Here is a 13,334-nt window from a genome sequence, read left to right on the forward strand (position 1 = left end):
CTCTTTCCTACTTTATAATATAATTTCTTTATCATAAATTGGTTAGATAAAAATATGGTAATGAGGCGTGTCCAACTATTTATTCATTTATTAGGTAGTAGAAAAATAGAAAATATGGAACGTAAAGTTAAAATGTCCAGAATTTCTGAAATGTTACTCATTTATTTAAAATGTAACAATAGCTAAATTGATTCAAAATCATATACATCGATACAAATTTAAATATATAGCTAGGTATTTTTCTTACAACTTTTCTGTTATTTATTTTGTTTTGTCTTGGCCTTCTAGTTAATATATCTTCAGTTCCGATTAAGAATAAAGTTAAATGTTAAATACGCAAAATACAAGTTAAGAGGACTTTTCTCATCCTATTGTTAGCATTCTTCATAGTCTTTCAGTCAAGTTTTGTTTGTAAAACAAATACTTATTAATTATTTTTGTTAGTTGGGTTCTTGATTTTATAATATATGCTTCGTGAACTTATTTATTCTCAAAGAAATGAACAATTTTATTTATTAATACAGAATTGTAAAGACAAACTGAAAATTATTAGTAGGATGTAACAAGATTGGTTGAATGTTCAACTCGACAGACAAGCTCAATAAGCAAGAAAAAGATGAGAAGATAAATTGATTAATTGGGATGATATTGAGATAAATTAATAAGAAATTTAGATTGTAATATATTTTTTTTTTACATTTTCTTAGACCACAACAATATCGTCCACATAAACAAACAATAGAATTAAGTCATGCTTAGATGACTTAACAAACAATAGAATTAAATCATACTTAGATGACTTAAGGCTAGAGGGTATGGTGCCCATCCTCCCTTGGAGGATGATCCGTCACGTAGGCGTTACATCATAGTCCTCTCAAGGATGGTCCATCCCACAAAACTAGTGGAAATGAGAGGATGGTCCTAGATGATCCTACCCCACCACTTTTATGTTTTTTATTTTTTAATCTTCTATTTTTTTTTTAACATTTAACAAATAAATGAACAAAATATTTTCATTAATATTAAAAAACATTACATAAACTTAAAAAAACAGACTTAAAAAAACATAAACTTAAAAAAAACATAGACTAAAAAAACATAAACTTAAAAAAAATCCTAAAAATATATTACACATATAGGATTAATTAAACCAATACATAATATTATAATACAAATATTACACAAAACTAAAACTAATATAAAAGGCCCAACCCAACCTAATATTCAACCCAGTAAAACCAAAGGTATAGCCCCAAAGGCCCAACCCAGCCTAAACTAATATCATCCCCGAGGGTTTACCTGCACCTACCGCCTGCAAGCAAAAGCTCCAATTTACTCAACAATGGCAGGTCCTATAATTTTTTTTGAATTTTTAAATTTTTTTTTTTATTCAAATGTTCACAAAAGTCTCGACCCCACCATTTTTTGTCTTTTTCTGGACCGTCTCCAACGTCTTCTACTCGCTGGTCAAGATGGGGATGGGGGGGGGGGGCACGGTGTTGCCTTCGGTGCCGGTCCTCGACGGCATGGGGACGTACCCCATACCGCATAGCCTAATAAACAAGGAATAATTACTTTTACTTTGCTAAATGCCTAATTCTAACAAGACACCAACTACTTTCTCATTTCACATTCTTGGACATATGTGAAACTTGAAGCTTAGTTGGACTTAAGGGGATGCCTAAAGTGTCTAATATTACTGAATTAGGTGAAATTGAGTTTTAGAATACACTACTTTACTTTAAGATGGTTTGTATTTTGCAAGCTTTGACAGGTTTAAGGTGCATGTTAGAAGCTTAACGAGGCTTTGGGATGAAGGTAGCGAGAACGGGATCACAAAACGGAGCAAGTTGGCGCATACAATAAAGTTGAAGTATAATGTTAGGGATTGAAGTGTCTTCTCAATTATTTTCAGATCTGTGAGTTCATCTTTTTAGTTGTTCATCTCATTCGCCATAGTTAACACATGCCTAAAGTACTAATTGTTGCTTTCTCCTTCTTTCTGTTCTAGCAGCTCCCAAGCCGCTGCAATTGGGCACGTTTGTCAATAGACTAAAACAGATAGTTCTACGCCTTTAAATCCTTGACTCTCATAGCCTCCAATGTCACTCTTTGAACTGCTGTTAATTATTCTGATTGCAACAACTTCTCCATAACCATACTCCAATTATCGGAATGCTTGAAACTTGAAAGCGTGCAGCTTCTTCAACCCCATGGTGTTGACACCACTTGTGAAGCACAATGTTATCACAAACACAGTAAACTCTCGTTTATTCAATCAAAGAAGTCCCATTTATTTATAGGCTACAAACTCCAAAGTTCACCAATAACCAGGAAGAAACTAACTACTTCCTGGTAACAAAGACTAAATATTCAACTGCCACTTGTCTCGAATACAGAACTGGAACAACTGCAGCGAATTACGGACCTGCTGCAAGGTTTTCGTGTTGTCTTCTCAAGCTGATATTGGCTTTGGACCCCAGCAAAGGATGGGGTATTCTCGGTATCATCGGCACGGAATCTGTTATCAAGGTTTGCGGTCCCGTTTTATCCAGTTGATTGGGTCAAATGGGTCCCAAAAAAACTGAATGGGCGTGGCGCAGGGTTTAAAATCGCCTTGCGACAATGACTGGTCCTAAGAAACGGGGTATGCTTCAAGGATCGGCATTATGTAAGTTATGCGGCAAACAAGATGAGGACGCGGACCATCTTTTTGCTTCATGTTATGTGGCGTCGATACTCTGGCAGAAAGTGAGCTCGTGATGCAAAATTCAGCAAGTTTTTGCTTTCACCATGAAAGACTTGCTGGAAAGAGACTATGTTCAAACTATTTTTCTTGCAACGTGTTGGGGAATATGGAAAGCAAGAAACGAAAACATTTTCAGGGGTAAACGTGTCAACATCGATGCAATTTTCGGGGAGATGCAAGCGAATAGGTTACTGGAATAGCGCTACAGTTTTGCTTTGTTTGTTTTTTTTTTTAAGTTTGGTCATTCTGTATTTGTTTATGTGGTGATCGTATTCGGAGTTTGGTCTAGTAACCCACTAGCCTTAGGTGATGTACTGTACTGTAAACTTTAGTGTTGGTTGTGAATAAATTAGCTATTCAAAAAAAAAAAAATTATTCAAGATAAACCTAAAACCTAGAACAAACTATTAAAGTTAACATACCAACATGTGGGCTGCATATACGTTCAGAACACCATACCTGGGTTGTAGCCCATTACTCAATACTGACACAATAAGAGAAAATCCACCATGAAGTGTGAATGAATGAACGGTACTTGATCTCGACATATAACTTGGGATAGTTAGAAAAGGTGTCCCTCTCCAAGTGGTTGAGCGTTTTAGTCTCATGATAGACAAATGTGTATTTAGTGGAGTGTGAGTCCAAAAAGGTTTCACTGTTGCCATCTAAATAAAAGAAATAAATAAACAGACAAAATCGCTTATATTTTTTGTGTATCTTATGGGTAAAGGAAGATCGAACATATTTTTTGTTTTGGTAGAAAATGAGAACTGCCTAGTGGTTTTGCTGGTGGCAGAATGATAGATACTCTAGTAGCCACCATCAGTGATCCAAATTTGTCGTTCAAAAAAAAATAAATAAAACAAACCTAATCTGTAGCTCAATTTCTGAAATAATTTACACAATTCGGCAAGGCAGGGTTGGCATTCATACAAAACCATCAACAAAAATCAAGGTATTTTGATCATTCATACTAATAAAAAAAAATTGGAAATCAAACCACCAAATTATTTTGGTGTTCTTGTATATAAAGAAAACATAAAATCCACCAAATCACCAAACCTATAACCAATCCATATGACTTTTAACAAGAGTTTCTTTCAAACCAAAGAAACACACCAAAATGTTTGCAACTCAAAATCAAACCATGATCATGAACCATTTTCAGTACCCTTTTCTTGCAGTCCTTCTCACTGCAGTCTTCTTCTCCATTGATGATCTTTCAAAGCTCATTGCCAATGGTGGCTTCTTATTCTCTTTGCAACTACTTCTTAACGAATACCTCTGTGCCGTTGCTGTTACTGCCGCCACCTGTCCCCTCTCCATCAATGGAGTTGCCATCTTTCTACCACTCTCAAATTTCTTGACTTCTGTTGACCTCTTTGCTGACTCAATTCTTACTCCAAGATATTGTTTGCCTGGAGTCGTCTTCTCGATCTCGGATTCGCCTCTCTTCCTTTTCAACCTTTCGTTTCTTCTTGCGGAATATTCATCATAGAGCCTTCCCCTTTTGAATACAGGACTCTCATCATGAGCATTTGCAGATTGGTTTTTAGTTGCTGATCCCCATAGATTGTCTTGAACTAGCTTTGTTAATTCTTTTAGTTCACATGATATTGTTTGGTATTCGGGCCGGAGTTCATGTTGTTCTTCTGAGTTGGAAGATTGTTTGGGTTGATGGGATTTTGTCAATGAAACTGTAAAACCGAAACAATTTGAGTATCAGTTTAGGGAAAGAGATGATGAAATCAAGTTCAAACAAACAACCCAATTCATCATTCATGAATCCGAACAGATTTTATTTTATACCAAACAAAAGTTCACCTAGGTATTATTATTTGGTAACAAATCAACAAATTTCAAATAAAAAATGAAACTCGCCCAATTTCTTCATTCGTCAAGCTATTAAGAGATTTATTTCATAATACACAAATAAACTTCTTCATAGCTTCTTTAAAATAAGAAAGGAAAAGATAAAGTTTACCTAGACATTTTCACAAACACCCGGAAGGGTTTATAGAAATCCAGAAAAATTTAACAATAATCAACTAATTATAATACAAAACCTATGAAAATGACCAACTCCTCATCATTTTCGAAGCAATGAAGAACTTTTTTGAATACAAAATAAATGAATTCTTGGCAGAAGCTTTTATAAAAAGACAGGGAATTAAGATAACCAACTTTTCATCAACAAACTCAGACATTTTCACAAACAACAAATCCAGAAATATCCATAATTATTCAACTAATTTCAATATATATCAATTAAGATAACCAACTTTTCATCAACAAAAATTCTTACTAAACAAATGAACCCTCAGAAAAAACTTCTGTAACAACACTAGAGGAAAAAAATCTCATCTAGACATTTTCACAAACACTTGGAGGACGAACTTTTTAATACCAAAGAAAAGATGAAAACCCAACTTTTAGTTTAGGGAATCAAAAACCCAGAATCTCTAAGACAAAACAGATTAAAGTAATTGTCGAAAAACAATCCTGTAAAAAGAAAATTTTCACCTAGACATTTTCACAAACACTTGGTGGGTGTACTTTTATAACACCAAAGAAACCAAATCTTGTTACAATTTAAACAAACCCAGAACTCAAAATCGGAACTTCAGTATACAAAATCAAAACTCAGAAATATCTAGCAAGAAAATCAATCAAATTCGAACCAAAACTGATTAAAATCGAGAAAAAATAGCGAAGAGTACCTGATGAAGTTTGAAGATTGTTTACAGACTGAGCAGAGCGGCGGGGACGAAGCCTAATCGGAGATCTCAACGCTAGCGGTGGCTTACGATCTGAACGCATCATCGTTGACATGTACGGAGATTTGAGGATGAAGATTTGACGATTGTTTGTTGTGCGATTGTACAGTTTCGAGGGGATTTTAAAAAGGGGGAAGGGTTCCCAACGGTTATATTTTTTTGATCCAACGGTTGAAAATGGTTTGTAACTTGGAAGGTGTATCGTATGATTTTAAATAAACTAATTGTATTTGCCCGCACTACGCTGCAGAAACTCAATCGATAGTGGTTCAGTTCATTAGAGTACTGACACTCGCTATAGTAATCGAAAGAGAAAATCCAAAAAATAAAATCATGATATGCCCAGAAGAATATTTATATGTGTTTTACATCGATAAAAAACCGTAAAAACGTATATTGGTTCCGATAATATCGATACCGGTATAAATTGGAATTGTTCAGTTCGTCATGGTACTTGTTTATGGTACCCATAAAAACTCTAATCTAAATACAACTTCGTTTTTAATAAAATTTACACTTAGTATTGTTCAGTTGGTATTGATTGGATATAATAAGGTAGCGGTAACATATCATTACAGTATGTGAGAAATTACAAATCTAATTTGTTAAAACAACATTATTTAATCTAATATAAAGAAATATAATTAAAATAAAAGTTATATCTAACATATATAAAATAATAATATTCAAACAACACTAAAAAAAATATCATTAAACACACTGTTCATCACCACTTGATAATAACATGTATAATACTTTGTAGAGTAAAATGCTAAAATGGTATGCAAGTTTAAGTTATTTTTACCGCTTCAGTTTAAAATTTAAATCTTTTGTGTCTAGGTGTCTGAGATTTCATTTTTGTCGTTATTTCTATCCAAATGGCAAAATAAGTTACAAATTTATGTTAACCACTTCCTTTTTTGTGTTGTCATACCCTGACTTAACGACTCTGTTTCCGTTTGTGTGATAATATTACTAGATAGAAAGAAAAATTTGCGTCAAAGTATGGATGTCACTGCTAATTCAACGCAATTTCTCTTGTGTATAGAAATGCGAGTCGAACAAGCGATCTGATCGAGAGTTTGCGGTTTTCACACCTAATCTCGATCTAATCACTCGTTCCTTCCCTGAAATAGTGCAGTGCGACTACCTTAGGAAAGGCAGTGTGATAGTATAGTGTGATTGAGAGTCGGCCGAGTAATAGCAAGTAAGCTCGTACGAAACCCCTACAGGGTATGCACAAGTCGGTCTGTTGGTATTTTGACTATAGACTAGGTCGTTTCTAAGACATCGACCCGGACTATGTCGAGTCTTGCATAATTCTCTATAGTTATGGCTCTGATACCAATCTGTAACACCCCAACTGATGGCGGAATCATCGGGGCGCGGCACTGAGCGAAACAGATTGTCAAGAGAAATTCCATAACAACTAAATTACCGGATAGTTAACATTATGTCCCATACCATAACCCATCAAGCAATTAATTATTACAGACATAGATATCCTCGGAACAAAACATGTTCCGACAACTCAGATTGAAATAAATAAATTGTCTTTGTTTCTAGACTCTCCTACTCGATTCAATGAAAGCAAGCAACATCCTAGCATCTCAAACCCCTGTCACATACGTTCAAATTGAGTCAATACACATAGTGTAAAGGTGAGCATACAAGTTTAATAGATATAATAGAGTTCGAAATCTTTTACGCATAACCAGCATGTAACATGTATAAGTGAAGGCTAGTAGGTTATCGACAAAGAAATATGCATAGACATGACTGCGAGTTGTAGAATGCGCAACACATATCCCCACTAGGACACGTGAAGTAAAGCCCTTAACAACCCCTGTCTACGACAGGTGCTGAGTCCAACCTATAGTACTATCGTTGCTAAGGTGTCAGGAAACAATCACTGTGTTAACATAACATAAAAGCATTCATCGAATAACACGTATCATGCAATAACGATCAGCGTATAAATAGTGTTGCGTTGTGTATCAATTGTGATTCAAATAAGTAACGTATGTAACACCCAAAAGTGCGTAAAACAAAAAGGGATCGAGTATACTCACGGATAGCGTTTAACAAGTAAACACACTCTTGGATTGAAGGGAGCACTGAGAGATTAGCCTGATCAGTTAACGATAGCATAAGCGAAGGAACAACGCGTAAAACGGTGCAATTGAACCAAGTGTCGAACGGTAATCCGATCGGATGGCAATCCGTTCGGATGGTCATTCGATCGGATGTCAATCCGTTCGGATGGTCATCCGATCGGATGGCCATTCGATCAGATTGGTATTCGCTTGGTAAGGATGTGTTTGTGTATGATGGCTTGACCTTTGAAGTTTTCATTGTAGCATTCTGCAAACAGAGAAGTATCTGTACCTTTCAGGTCGTTCGATCGAATGACAGTTCGATCAGACGGCGTTTCGTTAGGTGAGGTATTTCTCAGATGATGATTGGAAAATGTTGAAAAGTGTTAAGTGTCAAGACCAAGTGCAATCCGATCGGATTGCGGTTCGATCGGATGGCAATCTGATCGGACGGCAATCCGTCCCGCGATCTGATCATTTCGCTAACTTGAAAATTTGCTAAGTTTTGCGGTTTGATTGAGACGGTATGACAATGTATTAAACAACAAAAACCCCATCAAGACCCAGGTAATCCGATCGAACAGGAATCACCCTAGTCCGATCAGTTAACTGTTCGATACGGATGTTCATGTTCAACTCGCAAATCAGTTGTCTCTTAGATAGAATTCAGATCTTGAACCAACAATTCACTAAGAATGAGTAGAAGATTAGAACGAGTTCCGATTCTATCGGTTTTGAGTGCATTGAGTGTAAAAGAGTTGAAAGAAAGTTAGAAAACATCTTTCAATCCTTGTTATCTCGAAAATGTTTAGTTTTATTGTGAAATCAGTGTTTAAACATGTTGAAATCCTTTAGATCTGAGTTGTTCTTCATGGAATTAGGCCAAAACTTGAAGTTCATAAGAACTCCATGATGATATCACCCTAGAACACCTCAAATCCGCTGATTTCACGTTTAAAGTTAAGATTTAAAGATGAATATGATGAAGAAGTGCATGTAGATCAAGGAAGTACAAGATTTAGGTTGGAAACTTACAAGAATCGCGAGGAATCGAGAGAAAGAGGCCTTGAGCGAGCTGGTCGAGTGAGAGAGCTGTCACATCACAAATGATGTGACAGGAGGGGTATTTATAGGTTGCCAAAAAGGGAAAGGTGCACGAGTGTCGAACAGGAGGTCACTGATCGGATGACACTCCGATCGGTTGGCCATCCGATCGAGTGGTCACTCGATCGAGTGGCTCCGACGAGTTTCGTTTCGGCATTTCGTTTCACGTGTTGAGCGTTGCGATGCGTTTAAGCGGGTATGCGATGCGATAGATTGATAAAACCCAGACAAATACTATATCTAACATACAATCATCCTAATTATCTTGCGTTTAGCGTTTGCGATTCAATTGCCATAGAGTTGTGATTGCGCTTCGATTAATCACCACAAAACATAACATAAATAAAGCATTCACAAGTAACACATAAATAGCACACACACGTAAAATAATATTCAGAACCTATTAGTCAAGGCGCGAATGCGATTGCGATGCGATTAGCGATAGAGCGATAAAACATGCGATAAACATTGATTAAACCTCGATTATTAATAGATACTCCACATAATACAACTAAAGCAAATAAAATAAAAGATTCGCTTACAAGTCAATGATGTACAATCAATAGTTAAGCAAGGTGTGACAGATCGCAATTAGCAATCTTTTCTTTCTTTGACTTTGACTTGTACTTTGACTTTCGTAACACGGGGTGTTACAAGTGAAATATTCATAATAAAACACCTTGTGAGAATTCCACCTCCCTCACATTCCTTGGGGAGAAATCTTCACCATTAGATGGTGACATAACCCAATTCAGAAACTTTAATACAAGCATGATATGTAAAAATCATAACATAGCCAAATTCATGAATCTGTTGTATCAAATTTCTCCGATAATGTTGCCCATGAATTTGATTCCATCGCTCCATCTTCGTCTGCAATGAATCAACCAAAGATAGCCTAGAAATTGATGGTAGATCTGAGAAATGTTTGAGCATAAAATAAAAATTAAACCTACCTTGAAAGGTGAAAATCATAAGCGAGAGAAAAAACAATGGTGGGCTACTCGATCTCTCTGTCTCTGACATCTCCTGAAGCCGTGAATGTGAAAGGGGTAGATTTAGGGGTTTTCATTATGAAAGGAAGGTGAAGAGGTGGGTTGTACCCCGATTTCCACGTGTATCACTGGTGGGCCCGGTGGGGGATTACCGTGACGTAGTTGGCAACAATATAGTCAAACCACAATATTTAAATGCACAGCGGAAGCAAATAGATAAATATGTTTCAACTTTGTCTGTAATATCAAAGTATTACTATCGTTGAAATGAAAATCCATAGGGTTTCAAAATAAATATAAAAAGTATCGTTCAACAGACTTTAGGCATCTTAAGCTTGCGAGACTTCTAATGATGCTAAGGAGAAATCCCAACCAATTTCGCATAGTACCTGCATTTAGTCTTTTTGGGGAAAATACGTCAGTTTACACTGGTAAATACATTCAACCGACACTTTTGTAAAATGTTTATTTAAAATTGATTTGAATGCACAAGGCACAAACTCTTTTATAACTTGGGAGAATTATTTAAATATATATAATCTTGTGAACGATTTACATGTTTCTTATGCGTTCAGTAGCCCGGGTCAAAACCGGGTTAAAGATCAATAGACACACCACGTGGCATAAAACCGTGGCGGGTAACCAACGGCTACGCCTTTATATTATGGACATAATGCCGAGTGTACGCCTACACTCGGATGTCAGGGTCGTGGCCATTTCATAAATGCTGCCAAGGATATCCGGGACATGGTCATTAACCTCCCAAAGGCTTTTAAGTAACAAGACTGTTTAAACGAGTCACATTGACGTTACCCAACTACAAAAGAGTTGGGGGCAATTGCTCGATCAAGCGGTATGCTATATACCGTAACCCAAGCCCTTATAACGGAAAATAAGTTAAAAGTATTTACCTTTGCAAGTATTGTCCTTAATTGATTAAATCACAGATATCTTTTACTGGGCTCCTATTCTGGAACGAAGGTTTTAAAATAACCTATTAGAATCCTAACGGGTCTTTATATTAGCCGTAGCCTAGACCGGTCAGTTTCAAAGGATAGATACGGTTTAATCGCGTGAAAGGCGAAAACCGGGAATGGAATGCGATTTTGACCCAACAAGTTTGAAGACTTGTTTTATAAGGGGTATTATAATCACATTCTGTGATTTGGGGTCAAAACGATATGGTTTGACCCATATCGGCTAATTTATGTAAACTAGTTACATAAGCCGAACCGTGCGCGCAATAGGCGCAACGGGTAACCGTAAGAGTCCTACACTTGTTTCCTAAGTCAATATGCCTTAAAGAGGTTGTGGTATCAGTAGGATACCTTCCGTGATGCCCGTAACGAGTTTAAGTTCATTATACGCCCCGTAGGGGTTTTTCGGTCATTTTAAAGACTTTTAAAAGAGGTTTTAGAGTTCTGCAGGAAATCTGAGTTTCTCGAACAGTTTATAAAGTCTAAAATACTTTAGTTATTATTTAAAATCAGTAGCAACTGGAATCGGGTCAAAAGACCTTGTAGAACTCAAGTTTTGGCCGAAAAGGGCATATTCGGTATTTACCGAACCGTAGCCATAACCGCAGGTTATGAGCAGGTTAAAATTAATTAAAAATATTTAAAAATCCCAAAATATTATTTTACAACAGTGAGTAAAAGGTTTGGTGTCGAAATCTTGGTTTAGGTAGGCGTTATGCTAATCGCGCCGTTTATTACAAAAGTTTCCTTTGATTGCGTTATTTAGCATAACTCCTATTCTAGACCTCGGATTGGCGTGAAACTTTAGGGACATGCTTAGAATTTAGTAAGCAAGGTTATGGTCCCTTTACGTGTCCGAAATACTCGTTTTATTTTAAAAGGGCGTTACGGTCAACTTTTAAGCAATTAACGGAAATGCGTAAAAGACTCGGACAAACAATGAACCGGTCACAGAGGGTGATACCATCACGTGACCTGGTCCTAAGAGAGTCCTAAGGCATATCTACATTGCACTAAAACGGGTCAGAACTGAAGTCAAAGCAAAAGTCAAACTTTTGCGACATTCGGCTCCGAACCGGGTCAATATAGCAAATGGCCGGATCAAACAAGCTTAGACGTGTTAATATACTTATTATCATGTTTTATGAGTGTTCAAACAGGTTGCATATCATCTACATTACAGATTATGCAAGAAATCGCAAAAAGACATTTCTGTTGACTTTTTCTAAGCACGTTTGACTCGTCATTTGAGCTAGTTAGAGTGGTGATCAGGGGGAACCCTTTTAGGAGTTTATTACCCACATAAATACCAACACATAACTACTTTTGTTTCGACAATTCACTGGACCATTCGTGATTTATCGCAAAGTCAATCGTTAGTTACGACGGATTAACTTTTAAGCTAAACTAAGTAAAAACAAAGCCATAGGAGGTTTGGCATACTTACAGAGGCTTAGTGCACGACTTAGGATGATAGAAGAAAGCTTTGGAGCTTCAAGAATGATCAGAAGATGTGTTTTGAGGTGTGTTTCAATTGTGAACTATGCATGGCCTTTTATAGTGCAAAATGAGGCTTAGGATCATCACAACTCACCCTATAATGAAGTATGGATGATCAGCAGGTGGCCCTGGATGCTAGGGGGCAAGTAGAGGGCACCCATGCTTCATTTATTGCCTTTTTGGTCGTTCACAACCTCAAACAACAAGTCTGTCCAAAGTTTCTGTATCTGGGTGGTTCACGCGGCCCGCATGGGAGATCAGGCAGCCTTGTACGTGGGCCGCCTGGATCTTTATATCAGACGCGTATAATCAGGAGGCTCGCGGCCCGCGTTAACTTATCCAATTCCTTAACGCGGCCCGCGTTAGGTCAGTTTTTTCAAGATTTCTAAATCTTTTATAATCATTAACGAAATCTTTGTAATTAATAACCTGACCTTTCGGGTTTGAAGGGGTAACTTTGCGATATGGCCCTCGGTTATTTACAATTAAGGGCCTCGTGCCATTTACCCGTACTGTCAAGCCCCTGGTTAGTTTAAGGGTCACTCAGAGGTATAATTAAACATGTTGACACAGTTAACCCCTGTAGCTCGTAAGCTCTCACTTTCTTCCGCGTTTCGCTTCCGTACGATCCATGATTTATTCGTTCGAAGGTACGAGCATCGATTAGGGTTACTATACAGTATATTTACCCTATGTAGATATTTATAACCTCGAATTTACATACTTTCAAGGTTTGTCAACTTTAGTCCGTTATTTATTATTAAATGCTACGTGTAAACTTACGACACGTGTCAACACATTATTGGACACAAAATTTCGAGGTGTTACATCCTCACCCCCTTAAAATAAATCTCGACCCGAGATTTACTCAAACAAATAAGGGTATTTTTCTTTCATCGTGGCTTCAACTTCCCACGTGAATTCGGGACCTATACGGGCATCCCATTTTACCTTTACAATCGGTACATGCTTCCTTCGAAGCTTCTTCACCTGTCGTTCCTCAATCGACAAAGGCTTCTCTACAAATTTCAAGCTCTCATCTATATGCACATCTGTATGAGGTATCACCAATGATTCATCAGCGAAGCATTTCTTAAGATTGCAGATGTGGAACACATTGTGAATTCCATTGAGCT

The 13,334-nt window shown here is 37.0% G+C and overlaps 1 protein-coding gene across 1 annotated transcript; it reads right to left on the bottom strand.

The window, feature by feature from the left end:
* Window positions 1–3,736: 3,736 nt before the first annotated feature.
* LOC110908002 lies at window positions 3,737–5,664 on the bottom strand. The gene is made up of 2 exons (XM_022152906.2): window positions 5,470–5,664; window positions 3,737–4,446 (listed from the first exon to the last, which is right to left on the bottom strand). The coding sequence occupies exons 1-2, from the start codon at window positions 5,579–5,581 to the stop codon at window positions 3,914–3,916; spliced, it is 645 nt and encodes a 214-aa protein (XP_022008598.1). The 5' UTR covers window positions 5,582–5,664; the 3' UTR covers window positions 3,737–3,913.
* Between the last annotated feature and the right edge of the window lie 7,670 nt (window positions 5,665–13,334).

Source organism: Helianthus annuus, chromosome 14 (genome assembly GCF_002127325.2).
Source record: "Helianthus annuus cultivar XRQ/B chromosome 14, HanXRQr2.0-SUNRISE, whole genome shotgun sequence".
Classification (NCBI taxonomy): Eukaryota; Viridiplantae; Streptophyta; class Magnoliopsida; order Asterales; family Asteraceae; genus Helianthus; species Helianthus annuus.

Excerpts from the sequence above, each read along its gene's own strand:
- LOC110908002 (XM_022152906.2), bottom strand. The coding sequence starts at position 5,581 with ATGTCAACGATGATGCGTTCAGATCGTAAGCCACCGCTAGCGTTGAGA. Across the intron at positions 4,447-5,469 it reads CAATCTTCAAACTTCATCAG|TTTCATTGACAAAATCCCAT; the intron begins GTACTCTTCGCT and ends TCGGTTTTACAG.